This window comes from Embiotoca jacksoni, unplaced genomic scaffold (assembly GCF_022577435.1).
Source record: "Embiotoca jacksoni isolate LCO1_2020_lvr unplaced genomic scaffold, fEmbJac1.0.p SCAF_8, whole genome shotgun sequence".
NCBI lineage: Eukaryota > Metazoa > Chordata > Actinopteri > Embiotocidae > Embiotoca > Embiotoca jacksoni.
The window spans coordinates 16,801,645-16,822,738 of NW_027185436.1; the positions used below are offsets into that span (position 1 = coordinate 16,801,645).

A 21,094-nucleotide genomic window follows, 5' to 3' on the forward strand; every position below is an offset into this window, starting at 1 on the left:
CCAGGGGTGTAGCTCGTTTCTGGAATATGAACATTTTCTTTTGCATGACCTCACTTTGGCTTGGATGGAGGAGAGTGATGGCAGGTTAACTTATCTTGCTGAGCACTTGCATGGTCGCTCACAACTAAAACGATGACGGAGAATTACTTAAAGGTCTGTTGACATCTAGAACAATAGGAAAAGTGAGAGTCATCTGCTGAATTAATCAGTTCATGCAGTTTGTAACAGACAGCAACAAGGGACATTTTTATATCGTAGACTAATTCAGCTGTCAGAGCGGATATGGTGTGTGTTTTGTCAAAGAGGGTTTATAAAAGCAAAAGGACCTCATTTTCCAAGCTGAACACTACGAAACTAAAATGTTTGACGAGCGATAATAATGAAAAACAAGAACAACTGGTACAAATAAATATCCATTGCGTAAAGTTGTTAGAATGAGAATATTCAGTACTAAATATTTCACATCATTTAAAATAAAAATCTGAAAACCTTTTATATTTCATATCAGGTCTCGTTTAGGTTTTCAGTGCATCCTAAAACAGTACAAAATTCAAACACAATTTGATAAAACTGCTGGTTAATTTTAATGCAAATATCAATTTAAAGCTTTACAATAAAAAGGGTCTGTGTAGGATTTGGGGGGGGGGAATCTATTGGCAGAAAACAAATATAATTTTAATAATTATGTTTCCATTAGTGTATAATCACCTCAAACTGAATTGTTGTGTATTCATTGCCTTAGAATGAGTCCTTCATACCTTCATAAAGAGCTGCTCCTCTTCACCAACATGATTGTACAGTAGTTCAGAGAGGACAAACCAAAACACTGACTCGAGAGAGGGCTTTTCATGTTTTTGTGGCCGTATATTCTTTTGGAAGGGGGGCATGAGGCGAGTTGTAATAAGTTGGTTGCAATGTCCAACCTTACCACTGGATGCCACTAAATCCTACACATTGCTTCTTTAAGTTTAATATCTCGCTAGTAAAAGTCCATTTTTTTATCTTTTTTTTTTCCCTACCAATTAACAAAATCAACTGAAGTTATTTGAAACTTTTCCATTTATTATTTCACTGTTCGTATCGAACTATCTGAACGTAGTCAGCGTTAGCTATCTAACTTTGTTAGTTTGTTGGATGAAATGCTTTAGCAACTGTTACAAGAGTTTAAGCATTGATGCTACAACGGTATTCCGCACAGCATTTGGATAACATGACGTAGATGTTGGTTCTTATTGCGTTTGGCCACCAGACTGAATCAAACTATTTACGGTCTGCAATTTTATTTGAATGTCTGTGTGAATTTTTGCCCACAGTGGAACAAAACAAAAGTCCATGGCATGTCCACAGCTCTCTGCTAACGAAATCTGGTCTGTTATTCATTTTCAGGGCAAATGCATGAACTTCACCCGCATAAAGTCTCCCCCTTCTCGCTACCCACACTTCAACCATCACTCGTCTCCCATCTACAACCCTCCCAGGGGGAGTCCACCTCCGCCCCAGGGCACCCTCCCATCGACCCCCAGCAGCCCTCTATCATCACTATCGTTTTCCTTCTCTACACTTCCATCGCTGCCTCCAACACCACCTCCCGTTTCCACCACTCCTTCACCTCCCATCACTCCTCCTCCTTACACGCCACCTCCCAATCGGGCTCTCCCTCCGACCACCCTGCACATACCTGACCCGCCAGCGCTCCCGCCCACCCCTCCACCCTGTGGCTCCCCAACTGGCCCCCTGCCCCCTCCTCCACAGGGACCCCCCCCCACAGGGACCTCCTCCTGGGCGAGCTCCTCCACCTGCCCGCCCACCGCCTCGCCCAGGTCTGTAGAGCTCTGGCAGGAGGGCTTCACACAAGACTGAAAAAGGCAACAGAGTCCCACCAGCGTTCAGCACATAAACCTCCTTGATTGTACCTGCAAGCGAGGACATGAGTGTTTGTGCCACGCTCGGCGAGCTGTCGCCTCTCTGCCTTGTCAAGACGAGCAATGAGGACTTGTTTTCAGCTATTTGTCTACAGTGACTTTTGTACACATCTAGCACAAAAGTGCAATTGCTTGGAAGCTTGAATTACAGAGACAGTCCCTATAAATGAAGGTCATGGAGGCCGGTTCACAAACATTGGCCTACGTGGTCCTCAGAGGTGCCACAGGCCTTGCTGTCCCCTCCATGAACACACACGATTGGATAAATCCTGACCAAGCAGAGGAACAACAGCTTGTACATGAGCCCTCAGCAACGAGCACAACTGTGTTCAAAATGCTCATGGCACTAAAATGTGTGCTTTTGTACTGTTCCTTTCTTTCCTGATAAGAGATAAAAGATAAAAGACTCATTGCATTATGTTCCACATACAGCAGATGTAGGATGATGTAGAAGAATCTAAAAATACCTGCTTTTGAATTCTTGAATGTTGAGCAATTGTATGCAACAGAGCTCTGAGTGAGCATTTTTGTTCTATTTTTTTTTTTTTTAAACATTTGTACTTGTTTCATACAACCTAAATATTTTATTTGTACTTTTATTGTCGAGTACACTACACTCTACACACTTCATTTTGAGGATTAAATGACAATCATTACACAGTTAGCACATTGAAACAGCAATGGAATATAGCTGAACTTCTTTTGTTCAACAATATTCAATCAGCCTAGTGTGAGTCATAGCCAGCCTGTTTTTTGTGCTCATCAGAATAAACAATAACTTGGGATTTACTACATGCCATAAGCCCCATTGCTATAACTGACCTGACCAAGATGACTGCAGTCACAGCTATAGTTCACGTGGTATACGCTCTATCTATCAAGATGTGGATAAATATGTCGGAATCAGGGAAAAGCTTTGCACATCGTATTGCTCATGCACCCACAGCTTCTGGCAAAGTTGTATGTAAATTATATAATCATGTGTGTTCAGATGTCTGCGTGTCAGAAACTAAGGGAAAGTCTGGTCTCCTATCACTACAGCCAGTCCCACAGTACACTGGCACAGAGTCTGTCAACGGTTTTATCATCTTTTTTTTTTTTTTTTTTTACAGAAAGTGTTTTCAATTCCTCAAAGCATGCATTATGATAAAAACCTGTTTCATGGGGGATGAATATGAAGTTGCTATTTCATGGTGATCAGAGGAGTCTCGGCACAGCCCATCAATCGGATGGGGGCTGGGTCTAAATGTCAAAACTGAAAACATAGCGTGTAACTTCCCATCCCATCCTTGTATGTGTAAACATACCTGGCCAATAAATCCGATTCTGATGCTTATCAGTATCTAGACAGCTATGTCAGCTTCATTCAGAATGCAAGTAAACAATTTAAGTGTATAAAATTTGACGGTCTTTCTGTACATTTCTTCAGATACAATTACTAACATGCAAATCATTAGGATTTTGACTTTTTGGCAGTGAAAATTGCAACTATGCTGTTTGTTATCTAAGCTTTCATCAAGAATGGATTTAGCCTCATATTCCCTAAAGTCACACTTTATCCACTGTGCACCTTCTTTCAAAGTCTCCCACAGGCCATTTTATTAGCATATTAAGGTATGTTCAGTTATTGCATTATGTAACTCTCTTGTTGAATGTACAAATGCTCCATTTCTTATTTTTTAACAGTACTGGTTTGGCCACTGGGATCACTGGGTTAACATCCCTGTCTGTGTGCAAAAAGCACAGAGAACCTCTCTCTCTCTCTCTGTGTGTTATGGCAAAAAGAGAGCGCGAGAGAAAGAAAAGAATATGCAGAGCATGGCTAACTCACTCCAGATGTTCATGTTGCATTATGTCACATGCACGAATGGAGTGAGCGATCCTGGAAAATATTAGACACAATCTAATCCTCAGGAAATGTGGACAGGCTGCAGGAAAGGCGTGCTGGTGCTGATCGATCGTGACATAATTTGGGGGTCAGTGGAATGTATGGAGCGGGATAACGAGCTATAGTTGATAAACAGAGTTGACAATGTGCAAGCACATTTTTATACGGGGCTGTTTTCAGTGGCTTTCACATGTCAGACCAACTCAGTGCAAGATGTCTTGACTCTGTTGCCAGCTTTTGTTTCCACATTACAGCACAGATGTCTAACATACATTACATATATAAACATTGTATGACAGACAAAGAAATTTAACAACAATAGGCACTAGTTAATCATTTCTTTGGGAGGAATTTGGGTGGTTCTTTATCATAAATCCTCTTAAACCCAAGATCTATAATTGACAGTTAATTGGAAAGAATTTTTTTTTTGAGTCTTTGCCAGCACTATAGTTGAGGTCAGCTATATGCTTACGAGTTCAGTTCACACAGATTTGATTATTGATAAGAAACTCAATTGTGTATATATATATTTAAGTTTTACAATTATCCAGCTGTTGATAATCTGGGATCCTTTTTCTTTCACTAACCTACAAGAATGTAAGTTATTGATGCGTCATCAGGAGCAAGTGGAGTAGTAAAAAAACCAAACAGCTAATTACAGTGACATAAAGTATATAAAAGTTATTTTATTTTGTACATCAAGGTAAATGTTGCTGTAAGGCTGCTTAAAGAGGCCCAACGTACTGACCAGCAAACATTAAAGAGGAATTAACAGTGCTCTGTAGTGCCTCGCTTCTGAAAAATGCTGGTTACTAAACTGAAAGGTTTCAGGTTGCTTACTTTGTACTTAGCACTGATTCACCCAATTCAGATTCCTGGTTTTGGTTTCTGGAGTCATCATTAATGTTCAGACCAGTGCTTTTCCTACTAACAACTAATTACTGCAGGCAAAGGCCTGGATCAGAATCCACTCTCCTTAACGTAGTTAATGATTTATTTGGCAAAACTGTGCTCACACCGGTTAGCTGCATCAATTAAGGTGTCAATAGAAACAGCACCTGTTGGTAGTTATTCAATCTGACTCAGCACACCCGGATTAAAGCTGCTGTGATGCTTTGATTTGGACAGACTTGTGAACCTGGCTGCTGCACAGATGTCAGATGTTACAGATGTTACCTGAAATGCTTCGCATGATTCTCTTTTTCAATGAAAAACTGCCAACACTGTTCCTCATGGACAGCGGATGGAGACTGTTCTTGTTAAGAGCCTGGAATTACTCTTCAGCTGCATGTGAAGCTGTTGTTGTGGTTACTGTGTGCAATGAAATCCTGCTGAAAACTGCACTTGCTTTCACCAAGAGCTTTGCTTGTTACCTTTCAGTCATGCTGAGGCTGAACGCATTCCTCAGGCTGACGCTGACAGGTGTGCTCTTCTCACGAGAGGACTTGGACCAACATGGACGCTCGAGCTGCTCCACCTGGCCTTCATCACATACCCTCAGGAACAGCTGCTCTCGTCGTTGCTGTGGAAAAAGGGGATTTGTAAAGTGGTTAAAGGTAGTGCTGCGTGTCGTGCCTGCAGTGTGCCGACACTCCCGGTCTGCTTGTGTGATCATCTTGGCCCTTGTCAATGTGGCACTATCAGTCCTGTCAACTCTGTGGAGTAACTTCAGACCCAGTGTCTCCGCCATTATGACTTTATGTGGATGCACCAGACCATTTGTGCCAATCTTTCAGGCACTTCACAATCTTGGCAATCTGTTGTCCTTTTAAGCAGCATTTCTCCTGTACCTGAACACTTTGTATATAATGCACATAAAACAAAACAAACCAATGATTTTAACTTTTAATATGAATCCAAATGTATGTGTACAACTGGATTTCTACCTGTTTATTCAAATAAAATTATTGTTACATATGTTTCATCAAGCCCATTATTTGGCATTGTAGATATTTTAGGATGAAGAAGCATGCACATCCTGAATCACTGCACCTGAGACAGTTCAAAAGAGAAGTATTTGACACTTTATTGCATCAGTTCCACTAATAAATAGTGCCCCACTCCCTCAGTAATGCTATAGCTTCCAACAGATGGTGCTCAGATTCAGTGCAGTGTCCTTTTGTCAATGCATCCAGTCAAGAAATCTAAATTTGCAAATGTAGGAGGGTTACAAAAGTACCTGTAACAACATTGTCCAGTTTTCACACCTGTTCACTGGCTCAGGGAAAGCTCAATGTCGGAAAAAAAAGTTAAGGCTTGATTGTAAAAGCAAGATAAATATATTCAAACCTAAAATATGCGATTGAGTTAAAAAAAAAAAAAAAAAAAAAAAAAAAAAAGCAGCTCTAATATCTCTTGAGACTATTTCCTTGGCTTTTGAATAAAAGACATCTAGGATCACAGTCTCACAGCTGGCATCTGACTTTCTACGCAAGTAAGCATCTACAGTGTGACATATTTCCATGTGACCGTGTGTATGTCCCTGTTGGGCCTCAAAATGACTTAATACCACACAATCAACCAGCATCAGTACATGTTTAGCTACAAAACAACATTGGATGAACACAACATATGTTTTGGTTTACAACTGTCAAAGCCATTGGAGATATTTGTTTTTTTTTGGTTTGACACATTTCAAATGACAGTAACATTCACTTTTCAAACAAGAGTAACTTCAATCATTTCAAATTCCTTTTTTTTTTTTTTTAAAGGAAAATAAAACAAGATTAATTAAAGAAATAAACACACTACAAATGGTCCCAATATTGCAACTGCAGGAGTCATGGTGGCATGGTCTGTGCTGGCAACTGTGTACAACTTCTACTTCAGGTTAGTCAATTTATCTCACTTCAGTTTATAATTTCAATGTAAACTGGACACCAGAAATAAGCACAAAGTCAAGAGCAGTCAGCATTAGAATTGTACAAATTGTACACGGAGAGCATCAACAGTATGAGCATCACGAGCAGAAAACAGTAAAAGAAGGTGCTAAAGTCTCTGGTAATTCAGTAAACGAAGCTTATTCTCGTTGGCCAACACCAGAGTTTGAAATCCCCAAAACATTAAGTTTACATACAAGAACAAGCATTTGTAATATACTCAAGAAGATTTTACACAGTAGTGTATTCACAAGCTTTTTTTGTGATCTCACTTCTGATGCTGCTCCTGCATTTCGCTACAAGTCCTCAGAAGAAAGTCCAAGAAGGGAACCGAGTCAAAACTGGAAAACTACCCTGCAATTATGAAGAAGCGATGACCTGTGGCTTGGAATGATTCAAGACTGTGGTTTACTTCAACTGTGGAGTAAAGACACTTCAAATGATGAGCTGCCAAAGAAAAATATCCTAACTAACCTACAAATCATTACACTAAAAGAGAAAAAGCCTAACTGTCTGTCAGCAGCTTCAATACCAGCTCCCAGAGAGACCAATCTGCACAAACAAACACAGAAGGCTTGCTCACAAGTTTTGAGCACAAATGTGAATAAACCCAGTTGGTTGCCGTCAGTTGCTACAAATTCACCAACCTGAAGAAACAGCGTGATGAAGAAATGCCAGTGCCAGCCCAGCCCGTGCCACCACATACGAAACAACTTCTAAGAACAATATGAAAATGACACCAAATGTTTCTGAGAAAATAGACAGTGAGATACAGATAACATGCAACGGTGAGATACACGACTGTTGAGTAAAAGATTGCATTAAAAAGAGCCACGACACAAGCCACATAAACAGGACACGGTCTTCTCTTGGTTTCTTCATACACGCTGCCTTGGTGTCTGTATGTGTGTCTGCCAGGCGTTTGTTGTTAAGTGATGATTGGTGCACTTCACTCTACTGTCACAGACTTGGCCAAGTTCCTTGGGCAATCAACCTGCATTTAAATAGAAGAGCTCATTTACAACATGAGAAACAAAAGACATAAATGGACAGCAAGTAGGAGAGGATGTCGGCTGTTAACTGCTGTCAATCGTTCAAGTTCAATTTACCAAAATCTTGACAAAAACAAACATTAATGTGCGAGGTAGTGATATGGCAGCTTGTCCCCTGTAATTCCCTGCAACTCCTGTAATTCCCAAATCCCTGGCCAGAATGCATGTCATCCCTTAACTGCACTTGAACAAATTTACAAAAAACAACAACAAAAACAAAATCAGGGTAGTTGTGTGATGGAGCTGTGTGCTCATGAATGTTTGCCTCAACAAGGCTGCCATGTAAGGATATCTGTGAAGTGCTTTAAAAGCAGAAACAACACTGACTACATTTACATGGTGTCCCTGAGTTAAGCTGTTTACTTTTGACTTTCTGCAATACAGCAAAAAATAGGCTAAATAGGAAATGACCTCTACAAGTAGACAGAAAAAACCACACAAATAAGAGCAGTACACTGTGTGCTTTCCTTTGCTGACAGGGTCTCAATTTACCATTAAAAATAAACTAATGAACAGCCTTACTTTCTACACAGAGGGAGGTGTTTACATGTCATTGTAATTCTTTCAATGTAGTAGGGGTCACCGCCAGTGTCACTATCACCACAGTGTTTGGAGCTTGGAAGTTTGCATCCTTCATAAAGTGGGTTACCTGTTTAAGTGAGTTGGGAACACTATGACCTGCACATATAAACACTGCATGTTTAGTTCTGGCAGTGGTTCTTCAGTGAATCTGCCTACAGAGCAGTCCAGAGATACACTGCCAGACGATCAGTTACACTAAGATTATATTAACACTGAGTGTAAAAACACATGTGCTTTATATTGTGCTGCAGAATCTTTTGGACAGTTCACCTCTACATGTCAAAATTCTCCTCAAATTGATCAGCTTTCCTTTATGAACCTCCATACTTGTACTTTCCCTTTGATTTACACAGAAAACAGTATGTAAACGCTCACATATTGGTGACAGTGAAAGTTAGAATGATGACTGCAGACGAGTGAGATGAAGGATTTGGAAAGTGATATTACACTTTTTGTGTCTTCAGTGACAGATGCTATAAGTAAGGTGAAGGGACAGTGCTTACGTCGAAACCTCGGAGGACAGCCAGGTGGAAGGACAGCAGCTGCAGAGGGATGACGCTCAGGATGCCCTGCAGGCAGTCCACACAGTGAGGCACTTTGATGGTGCGGCAGGAGTTTTTGACGGTCTCGTAATCGTCTTTGTCACAGATCACAATGGGACGGCCCTGTAAATCAAACAAGCCTCTTTAAATGTTACCTGGATAGGACTCGCAAAAAGCTGAATCTCAAATAAGCTACCCGTGTTTTTTCCCCTCAGTTGATTTTCACATCTCCTGAACCGCCATTTGCTGCAGATTACTGGCAGCGATGATGTCACGCTGCACCAACCCCTCCCATGTATTTACAGAGGCGAAGGGGATCAGAGGTGCAACACAGACAGGACTGTGAAAATGAACCTAACATGCAAAATGTGCTTTGGTCACCAAATGTTCATCATGTTTAAAAGTCAACATTTAAATACTGTCTTATAGGTCTGAACTTCACATGTTCTGGTTCAAAATCACAGTTCTAAAAAACAGTCCGTTTCAATAATATAATGTACGTTTGTATAGCATCTGATTCATTTTTGATGTCGAAAAGTGTGTTTCTTGAGCATTTAAATGAGCGAATAAACAATCTGCAAGGTTAATCACGTCAGAATGGATCATAATATTAGGGGGAAAAAACAAACATAATCGCACAATATCATTTCTCTTTATCAAATACCCTCTTAAACATTTTTGCTTCAGTGTTTCCTACAAATATTAATGTCTGGGATATATATCTCTATATAGATACATCTATATAGAGATATATAGGTCTTACCTGGCGGGCAACAACTTGCTGCAGGGCGTTCTGACATTTGGTGTAGGTGTGATCTCTCATGATGATCATGATAACCGGCATGAGTTTGTCCACCAGTGCCAGTGGACCGTGTTTCAGCTCACCAGCCAGGATGCCCTCTGAATGCATGTATGTGATTTCCTTTATTTTCTACAGAAGATGAAAAAAACACCCGCAAATTAATCAAGCAAATCTAATCTCACAATGTAGTCATTATGGCTTAAATTTCCAAACATAAAATCTAGCTTATAACAATAGTTTTCTAAGACTTGATTTTGTACAGTGTTTTATAATTCAAAGGAGGAGGGACTTGTGCAGTCAGAGAGAATTATCTGTAACATAACAGAAAGCCAACTGTTATGGCAACACATTCTCATATTAGAAAAAGTAAAAAAAAAAAGAAAAAAAAAGAAGTTATGCTGTCTTTGTCACCAATATTACTTCAGCAACATAAAGATGTGCAAATTAAGAGCAGTTTTAAAAGGTTCTCATATCTAAGAGAAAAACAAACAAATAGACGAGCTGTGGTTGTATTTGCTCACCAGTGCTCCCTCCAGGCAGGTAGCGTAATGGTAGCCTCTTCCCATGATCAGTACACTCTTCTGCTGGTACAGCTCTGTTGCCAACTTCTGGATTTCATCATCCAAACTGAGGACCTCCTTAATCAGATCTAACAGACATGAGAGAAACCCCATATTGACTCTTTTGATTGATTGATTAAAAAAAACAATACCATGCATGATCTTTAATAAAATACTGAGTCAATATACTGCTGCTGTCACATGCCAGAACCTGGAGTGGGAAGGGAGTGTCAGAGTAGACCAGACATTCCTCATTGGTTTACCATTAAAGACATGCCATCATGTGCTTTAGATCTAGAAAAACATGCAATGACCCACAGCCAGTCTTCCCTCTGCTTCTTTCCCCTCCCTCTCCCTCTGATCCCCCTCCCATCACTTAGCTTCCTCCTCCAGGAGGCTTGTTTGAAAAATTAAAGGAAAAAGAAATAGGCTCTGGATGTATCAGAGCTGGTATTTCATACATTTTAACCTCACGTGGGATCAGGACAGTGAGGGCTGAATCTGAACACTGATGGCTTGATTTACCTGGAAGCACTCCCAGGCCCTGGATTATCTCACGGCGTCTGGGCTGCATGGAGATCCTGTCATCGCACATCAGGAGTGCAAACATGATCAGGGCGACAAACTGACTGGTGTAGGCCTGCAGAGCAAAAAGTCAGAAAAGCAGAGTACGTGTTATTACCTATGCCACTATATCAGAGGTGGGGGTGTGAAATGTTTGTCATTACTTCTCCGATCCTCTGAATAATGAAGAGAAGAGCTGTTCCATGATGTGTGCATGAGGGTAGAACTTCACAGTCCACTTTGCAGTGAAATGTGTGACTTTATTTCTAACTGTATGGTTATTTTCCTATTTTTCAGCACAATAATGAACTCAAGGACCAGCAACCAGATCCTGGCTTGAGCCTTTCAGCACAGTTCGTGAAGCTCTGTGCTTCTCATCCCTGTGTTTTGATAGTGGACTTTGTCTCCAGCTGATAATTTGCACCAGATGAGAGACGGAGGGAGAGCTGGGTTTTACTACATGCCGAGCAGCATTAAAATGCATGCAGCGGAGCTCGGTCAAGCTGGTGCTGCTCATCCTGAAAAGCACGGGCGAACACAGAACATCAGATTAAAGAGCACACTCTCGGATCATTCTGGAAATGTCACTGCTCATAACCTCCGCACATCTGAGACTCCACACCCGCCGTCATCACCGCCCACTCCCTCTCTCTTCCTTCATCTCCGAGCACGCTTGGAGACCTTCCACGCCCATTTGAGTCGGGCGAAGTCACTTCACAGGACCCTCTGGACCCAGAAATGACAATGTGTAGGGCCAAGAAAATAGCTCTAAAAACCCTACACTGTTTTTTCCCCCTGACAGCACACAAACCACAGCCCTCAGAAGTCTGACAGTCCCTGCTGTCAGCTCAGATGTGGCAACATGTTTAATCCACAGTAAACTGTGTTTAGTGTGACCAACTTTCCTTGCTTTTCATGCAAACCCTACCAAATGTCTCCTTAAAAATATTATCTTTACTCCTAAGTAGTTAACTAAAAAACAAACTTGTGACCCTGAAAGTTCGATACTATTAAGTAATTCATCAAGCCATCTTCTTCCATTTACTGCCTGTTGACCTGCCAGAAGCATTTTCCTCATGATAGCATCAAAGTACTTTGACTTTGAGTCTCAACTTATGAATATGACTACATGGATCGGAAAAAGCGCTTTTCCTTTCTCCCTTTTCCAGTTAACTAAAGAAATTCGAATTAGCATGAAACAGAGACAGCAGAGACCAAATAGATGAATTAGGAGACATTCAGCAGTTGGGTGCGATACATGTTCTCCAGCGAGTTGATGAGCTTGGTTGTAAAAGTGCAGCATTTGGTTGAGGTGGGTGTGTGGCCCAGTCAGCCAAGCAGTAAATGATGGCGTCTCTGAGGCGTGCTCTGGGACTTTGGAGCAGCACAAGAGTCACTGAGCCAAGCCCGAGTGCTGGGGCAGGGAAGGACCTGCTCCCCTCTCTGTCTCTTTCTATGCTGACTAGCAAAGGCTGGAGCCTTAGCTGGAGTCCCAGCAGGCAAACCCCTTTGGTTACGAGCCTGAAAAGGGGAAGAGGCTCAAAAACCAAGTGTCTGAACTTTACACGAGTCAAGATGAGAATATCAGGCTTCTTCGACTCCCTGTGGGATCAGAGGGGAGGACAGAGTCGGCTTCCAAAAGGCAGGACACGACTCGCGATGGAGTTTTCATCTGGGTCTTATTCAGTGTCAGTTGAGTTTATTTATGAAACAATGCAACAACTTGGTGTACAGTTGCTTCATACAGAGTATCGAAAGGTAAATTCCTCCAAAATAAAGAAATCCTTTGTTTCTTAAAACGGGTGCCATGTACCTTTGTTGTGAGGTACACCTCTTACCTCAGAGGAAAATATTGAAGTTTTCAGACACGTGCTGAAAAATGCACATTGTTTTTCTCAATTGGCTAATAAGCATCCACTCGAGCTGTCAACAACTGCTCTGTCTAGTCTAACAATAACTGACAAACATTTTTTTAGCGAAGGGTAAGACAATTTTAGCGAGGTATTACCAGACCCAAATTCACTGCATGATTATATGGATCCAGCCCCCTCCACTGAAGATTGTTTCCAGTCGTTGCATTCAAATGGGCGTAAAACTCGGGTTTCAGAACAAGTGGAGCAGCTTTTAACCAATTGGCACTAACTGCTGATTGCTGATCAGTCTGCCCTTCAGACTGAGCCACACTCATGAGGGCTATAAGAGTAAATCCGAGCCGCGGTTGTCATGGTTTACCTTGGTGCTGGCCACGCCGATCTCTGGCCCGGCATTGATGTGGACGCCGCAGTCAGTCTCCCTGGAGATGGAGCTGCCCACCGTGTTGGTGATTCCCACAGTCAGAGCCCCCCTCTCCTTGCAGTAGCGAAGGGCCATAAGGCTGTCAGCGGTCTCCCCTGCAGGGTTGGCAGAAATAGAAAACATAACAGTTTATGTACTGTAATAATTCACACAGTAAAAATTATGCCGATTTATTAGTTTGTGAGGAAATTGTTTTTGAACCATGTGGGAATCTGATTTGACAGTTTTGAAACCACAATCCCCCCCCCCCCCCCCCCTCCGAAATATCAGACCCCAAAAGATGATAAAATCAAACATTATAAAGGCTACAAATAGAGAAAATTCAGCTGTACAGCAGAACAATTTGCTAAAAATCTGCAGAGCACAGAGAAAGTGACTGGTCTGAATGGAAGGTCAAGTACAAATGGGGAATGTGCAGTAGATCAAGTCCAGATTGCACCGGTCTCCACACCTGACTGGCTGATAAAGAAGCAGACATCGTCTCGGAAGACAGGCGTGTTCCTGTCCAGGAAGTCGCTGGCCAGCTCCACCATGACAGGCAGCTCGGTTAGCTCCTCCAGCACCTGCCTGGTCTGGGGAAGCAACAGAGGACAGCTCAGCCTCATTCTGTTAAAACGAGCCGGTCGAGCTCAGAGCAGAGAATGAGCCTGGACACAAACCTCGTACCCGAGTCCACAACACAGACAACACATTTCCCATTAGTCTCATAGATTCAATGTGGATAGCAGAACAGACAGATGACAGAATATGTGAATTTACACCAAAGAAGAAAAGCTGGTTGGTTAAAGGCGATTACTCACTGCTACTCCAGCGTGGTAGCTGGTGCCACATGCAATAAGGATCAGTCGGCGACACCTCTGAATCTCTTTGATGTGGTCCTTCAGTCCACCCAGTGTCACTGAAAAGTAACCCAAACAGCTAATGCATCATTCTGCTCCATTATTTTCCACCTCATTCATAAAAAAGCCACAAAGATCTCAGGAGAGCACATCTGCAGGTTTAGCTTTATTAAATCTGCGTAACTCACAATGAGAAAAAAGTCATTATTACAACTGCAGCCGTGCTTGTTTTAAAACTCCCTTTATTATGGAATGGAATGATATGTATGCAGGGAAACTAAGGAAGGAAAACCTAAACTAAATGTAGTTGCACGTGTACTTGGGCAAAGCTACAGCATCTGTTTAAACTTTCAGAAGCAATTTTAAGCTTGGCAATCATCGAGTAATGACGATGTAAAATGAGGTATTACATCAATGCTCCACTGAGGAAATGAATAAGTGACCTCTCTGACCTGTGTTGTTCTCAAAGCTGATTCTCCCTCTCATGGTGTTCACCACAGACTCTGGTTGCTCAAAGATCTCCTTCTGCATGAAGGAGCTGTAGTTGCCTGTGATGGAGAGAATCAGATGTCAGGGGAACATTTGCAACCCTAATAAAAAAAACAAAAACGAAGCACTCTTAGCACACGCCTGTTAAGCACGCGGTGAGACTTTTTATAAAGTGTGAGCACACATGAGGTCGTCTGAAAAAGGTCTTGTTGACACACAAACTCCTTAAAATGTAAACCACAGCCTCCTGCAGGAGCAAGAGCTTTTTGCTGCTTTAGTAACATATTTGAAACCACAAGTTAAGTTATCCCTGAATTAAATAAAACAAACATGAGACGTCAGGGAGATATTGGTTTTCACCATCAATAACAAACTGTCAGAGCGAAAAATGCAAGGGTTTTTAAGCCGGCCCTCTGACAGCAATTTGGGTCATGCAAATGAGGTTATTCAGCAGAAAGGCTCCAAAAAATGAGACTGAGGAGAGAGGCTGAGTAATGACAGGACCACAAAGGAATGTTGAGTGCAGCCAACATCAGTTTACCTCTGCCCTCTGCTGGACTACTAAGGAACAGTGAGTGGAAAAGAGGGACATAAAACATATTCAGAGTTATAATGAATAAAGTAATGCTGTGGTGACAAATTTTTTTTTATTGTGTTGGCTCTGTACTTAAGCACATTGGATTTGGCATCAAGCAACTGCGTTAATATCCATATTGGGTGAACAGTGCAAGGCACCGCACCCTTTTTATACTCAATTACTCCATTTTAGGATTTAGTAGCCGAATGATGGAAACAATTTTTAATTTGGCCAATACATTTAAGCCCCATTTTACAGCGGAAACAATTTGAATAATTGATGAGTTGATTATAGGAACTTTTTTTTTTTTTTTTTTTTTTACCATTTTATGACATTTCTAACGCCAAACAGCTCATTGATTAAACGCCTCAATTGGTTCCAGCTTCTCAAAAATAAAGATTTACCGTCATACATGACAGTAATATTTTTTGATTTTTGAATGTCAGATAAAAAATGCAATTTGAAGACATTTTAAATTTGGGCAAGTTGTGATGGGCATTTCTTTCTAATGACTTTCTGACATTTCACAGAGTGGTATGGAAAACGGATAATAAAAAGGCAGCCCTGATCCCCTTCATGGAACAGTTTAACTGTAGTGATCTTGGGAAATTCATTAATGCAGCAATGTCAAATGTTATGAATCAACTTTCTCATCTTTTGCAACAAGAAAGCAATTAACTATAATTCTTAAAGTAGTCAACCCTTCCTTTTATTTGGGGCACTCTATAAAAAGAGCTGCTATTCCCACACTGTTCATCTGATGTAAATGTAACTGTACACTTTAACCTCATTAGGCTTCATTTAATTTCAAATCTTGTGTGCTAGAGTACAACGCTAAATCAATAAAAAGTACTTTAGTCTCAGACGACACACTGAGTGCACAATGTCAACTCAGGGAGGGAAGAGGAGGGTGAAAAGGTCCTGAACCTCAGGGGTCAGTGTAACAACAGTGACATCCCTGGAGGTGCAACTGATCCAGCAGGGTTGTAACATTTGGATGATGACAAGGATGCCATCAGGGCTGTACGCTAAAAGCCAGCTCAGCTATATAAGCAGCTGTTCACCTATTTTGACTTGCACAATAATACGAGAGTTCAAGACAACATTAGAAGGCAGAGAAGAAATTATTTTTTTAGTAATGTAGGGTGGGGGGAAATCTTGACACAAAGGCTGACCCTTCACTCACCCTTCATGATCTGCTGTAGTTCCATCTGCAGGGTCTGGATGGCGCGGGCTGGGTAGTCTCCGGCCCTGCGCTTTATCCTGTGGATGGACAGCCGTCCCTCCACCACGGCAGCCACATCGTCGTCTTCCAGGAAGATCACCCGGTTTGTGTGCTCAATCACTGCGCTGGGGGAGAGACAGACCAGAATCCACATCAGACATTTGATTTATCCTTCAGAGGAAAGGCGCAGATAAACGGAGCATGAGTGAGGGACAATCTCTGTACGCTGTTAAAGGTCGATGCAAAGACACAGGTATCTGCTTACCTTGCATCAGAGGCAAAGTAGTACTCCACGGATTTCTCATCCACAGGGAACAGGCAGGTGTCCTGGTCCATTCTGGGTAGGGCAGTGCAGCTCTTCTTGTCTTTAGCAGCTGGGAAACAAACAAAACCGGGCCTCAGACACACTCATCTAATGACGTGGATAAATTTGGCTAAAAACAGAAATTATAACTACTGGATCGGTAGAGCACAGGAATATTGTCGGTGGACAGCTTGTAATCACTGCGCACTCCCATCAGCAGAGGACTTCCCCTCCTGCGCAAAACATAGAAGAGAATATCCTTCATGTTATACCACATCTTAACTGATGATTTCACAGTTTATGGACCTTTACACGCAGCGAAGAACAGCATGTGAAAAAGGTGAAATGATAGTTTGCATTTCAGGAACAGCAGCAACAAAAGCATTTACAAATCCAGCTGACAATACTTTTTGACATTTTGACAGCATCAGTGTGAGTGTACCTTGTGCCGACTGCCTCTCCGGGATAGTGGACACTCTTGAAGACGAGCGCAAAGGCTCCCTCCTGGCAAGTGAAAGAACAAACACGTCAGCCAAGCGCTTTCATCTCTTGATTACCTCGGTAGCTGTGGTGTGCATCGCCAGGTCCTTACCAGCTGCTGAGTCACACGTTCAACCAGTGTGGCAAAACTGATATCGTCATTCTCCCGGTTGTCGTACATGTACTTGACCAGCTTGGCGATGGTCTCCGTATCGGTCTCTGACTCAAACTCATAGCCTTTGCTCTCCTGTGGAGATGAAGTGAGAGAGTAAGTCCTGGCTATAACGCAGAGTGATGAAAAGCTGCCTTTTTATCAAAAATATTTGCTCACCAAGAACTTCCTCAGGTCTTTGTAGTTGGTGATGATTCCATTGTGAATGACTATGAACTCTGCAAAGCAGAAAGATGATCAAAAATGTGCACACAAGTCGACGAACTGTCCGAGCTGTTGTGATATACAGAGTTAAACTTTTAGCTGTGCAGAGTGTTTTAGTTTATTATCTTTATCAGAACTGACCATTGGTTTTGTCAGATCTGTGTGGATGACTGTTGACTGGGCTGGGTTCACCGTGGGTGGCCCAGCGGGTGTGAGCAATGCCGAGGTGAACATCGAACTCCACATCCAGGTCAATATCCTGCTGTTCTAAAGATCAAACAAACAGAGCACCAACACAGACCATGTTTAGTGTAACAACTGTGCCACAGTATAAAGGATGACAAATCAAGGCATCAATTAATCATCAATTCTTCTCAAGTGAACAAATTAATCTCAGCTTACTGTTGATCTCCTCATCAAGGACCTTCACTTTTCCACGTTGCTTGATCAGATTGATAGACTTGGCGTTTGTCTCCCAGTCCTTGCCGTTGCCCCCATCAATACCCACACCTGACAAAATCCAAAAGTAAGAAATCACATGAGAATTACGGGGATGAAGAGGCTTTAAGTATCAACAGGTTTAAAAGTATTATGGTGCTAAAATCACTAGCAAGTTTTGTCAAATTTTTTGTCTAATCATGGCATAACTCCTCCATTAGATTGTGCTCTACTCAACCAATGTGGGCAAAAATCCTCAAGATCTGAGTGAAAGCAAATGGACATCAGCGTAAATTAGCTCCATTAGTGGTGCAGTAAGTCTAACCGATAATAATGACTGTTTAATAATTCACAGTGAAGATCAGTTTAGCTTTGTGTTAATTAGAACTAAATAAAACATCAAGCGTGACCGTCAAGAGCGTTTTATGCTGCAATACTGTTGTACTGAACACTGCCAAACTATCCACAACTTCAGGTCGTTATCTGAATCGCTGCCCTACAAGGAGACACTGAGGAAAAGAGACCTCATGAAAACAGAGTCAGTGGTGATAAGCCTTTTCTGTTTTTCTCACCGGCTGAGTCGTAGCCTCTGTACTCCAGACGTTGCAGACCTTTGAGGAGAATCTCAAGGATCTCACGGCGAGTCCTTGGCACATGGTAGTTAAGATAGGCAAAGATTCCTGGACAGAGGGGGGCAATAATAAGAATTTCAGTCTTGCAATTGACTCAACGCTTTTTGCAAGTGGATTTTTTTTTTTTTTAATATAACTACAACTAGATCGTACGGCTAAAATCAATATTACAAAACTGGGTTTTACAGTTATAATATGAATTAATGTCAGATATTCTGTGTTCTACTTAGTCTTTACATCAGATTAGACCTGCAACAATTAGTCAATTAATTGATCAGTTGATTGACAGAAAACTAATTCACAAACTATTTTTATTTTATCTTAAATGTGAAAATTTTCTGGTTCCTTTAGTCCCCTACGATAATAACCTGAATATCTTTTGGTCGCAATAAAACAGGACATTTTAAGCATTTTTCACCTCATTTTTCTGACATTTAAAAGACCAGGCAGATAATTGATTAATTGAGAACATATCCAAAGGATTAAGCAACAACTCAGTTGGACAATAGAATTTCAAAACATAAAAACTCTGTAAAATATTGTGTACATCAGGTATATCAGACCTAATCATGACAACAATGAATATGTCAAGGAGGCTGCTGAAACCAAGAAAAATGTAATTTAACAAGCATTATTTGACGATGTCTCTACCATTTAGGATTCAAAAGGCTGATGACTAATCCATGAGAAACCAGTCTTACTGGATAACTGGAAAAACAGATACTATTATCTGACAGCAACACCTGCTTTGAGACAATGGAGTGTAAATATAAACCTGGCGTTACGCGAGATAATCTCTGGCCTCGGGAAAGTGGTGATGGGGTTTGGTGGGATGGGGGTCTCAAAATAACAACAAAGACCAAATCTAATCCAAAATGTTTCGGTTTTGTGTTTGTAAAGCGTTTTACAATGTTTACATTGTAAACCAGACTGAGATTTGTTTGTGTATGATTCTTAAAACAACCTAAAGACTATGACAGTGTAGTAACTTCGATTTGAGCATTTTACTGACAACTTCCATAAATAATCAGGACTTTTTTTCTTTTTTTTTTTCCTGCAACAAATCTGGAATCCAGTCTATCAACTGACAACATGAATGGCCAAAGGGGAGCATGAAATACAGCTCTGTTTCCCAGCTGAGCAATGACATACATACAAATGTAGAGCGAGTTGGCAGAGCCTGGTTCAACTGAGCTTCCATTCAGAACAGCGAGTGATGGAGGGAGGCGGTGAGGGGCCGCAGAAAATACCACAAGACCCACCTTTACTTCATAAACAGGTTCACCAGGAGCAATGACTAAACCCGAGTAAGGTCGCATGTTACTTTGCTGGCAGATATTCAACAGAATAACCAACTAGTCTATCTCGTCTGATAGGTGTGCTCAGATTGTGCCGACAGTAAACAATGCAAGTTTGACGTCCGTTCAGTTTGACAGCGATGCAGAAGTCAAACAGAGGGTACTTATAGATACGCTTTCATTTTAAACACTACAAAAAAAAAAAATGAACTCAAGAACTGGTTAATGCTCTTCGATTAAAAGACTTGACAACGGTTAAGCTAATGGGAAGTTCTGCGATGAGCGTTTATGTCACCGCAGACCATGTTAGCTCTCTGGCGTTAGCGGGGGGGGTGGGGGGACGTCATGTTAATCTTACTTCCACAACGTTGCTGTCTTTTTTTAAACACCGTTTCTCGCAACCCGCAAATAAACGACAACAGTTTTATATTTAGCGAGCTAGCAGCATCCACAACATCGGCTCATGTTCGCTGAGGAAACTCAGGTTAGCCACCCCTGGCTAATACTAAGCCTTTAAGCTCGAACTAACAATGCTTAGTAATATTTCGATTTGGGTTTACTTTCTGTTTTGGTAAACAGGGGACAACATACATGTCTCACTGATGAACGTGCGTGTATAATATCTTCGCTACTCACCACACATGTCTGCTGTTCGGTTGCCTCACAGCTACTAAGGAGGAGTCGGGTAGCTAGGAACGCCTGTCAACGAGCTTCGCCCCTCCTCCGAATCGGAGCCAACCGCCATCTTGCACGGCGCCCTCTGATTGGTCGAGCGGTCTGTCCGTCAGGTTGCGCCGACAATGACGTACGCACTCCTGACGTGGCATCAGGATATGATTCGGGCATTAGATCCTGCCGCCGCCGTTCACCTCACCTAGAATCAACATCGCTGCATAAGGACACTCACTGTGCTCTCCGCCAGCTGCTGTAGGATGTAAAGTCTGACAACACAACGACGGACTGTAACACATTCTGTATTTTCCAAAGTCATCAGTGCAACGCTGAAGGCAGGATTTTTTTTTTAGAAATACTGAGGTATGACGTCCAAACTCCTCAAATCCTTGCAAAAATATGTAAATTATTCGGAGTATTTAAAAACAACTTTTCCTTTTACATTACAGGATTAATTTCAAATAGCTTCTATATTATTCATTTTAAAGATATTTATTCTTTAATGAAATCACAATGTGCCATAAAAACATGTTATGAGTCCCACTGTTAGAGAACATGACCTCTGTGGTCTCAATGGTAGTTACCACCCTACTACACTGACATACCCGGTAACCCTCCCAAGTATTCCATTGTAATGACAGGCAAGAAGTAACTGCAGTATTACAACATGGAAAATGA

At 41.6% G+C, this 21,094-nt stretch overlaps 2 protein-coding genes across 2 annotated transcripts in view; one reads left to right on the top strand and one right to left on the bottom strand.

The window, feature by feature from the left end:
* LOC138215739 (anthrax toxin receptor 1-like) overlaps positions 1-5,727 on the top strand; it is a 27,127-nt gene extending 21,400 nt beyond the window's left edge. Inside the window, exon 18 of the mRNA XM_069178066.1 lies at positions 1,387-5,727. Coding sequence (XP_069034167.1) covers positions 1,387-1,860 — 474 coding nt within the window. The 3' untranslated portion in view covers positions 1,861-5,727. The remainder of the gene's footprint in view (positions 1-1,386) is intronic.
* LOC138215738 (glutamine--fructose-6-phosphate aminotransferase [isomerizing] 1) lies at positions 5,642-20,429 on the bottom strand. The gene is made up of 19 exons (XM_069178065.1): positions 20,381-20,429; positions 18,387-18,494; positions 17,779-17,886; positions 17,518-17,643; positions 17,332-17,390; positions 17,113-17,247; positions 16,963-17,024; positions 16,674-16,753; positions 16,482-16,590; positions 16,178-16,341; positions 14,378-14,473; positions 13,887-13,984; positions 13,538-13,658; positions 13,024-13,181; positions 10,753-10,867; positions 10,189-10,316; positions 9,629-9,796; positions 8,827-8,988; positions 5,642-7,683 (listed from the first exon to the last, which is right to left on the bottom strand). Exons 1-19 carry the CDS (start codon positions 20,385-20,387, stop codon positions 7,639-7,641), a joined length of 2,049 nt encoding a protein of 682 aa, XP_069034166.1. The 5' UTR covers positions 20,388-20,429; the 3' UTR covers positions 5,642-7,638.
* Between the last annotated feature and the right edge of the window lie 665 nt (positions 20,430-21,094).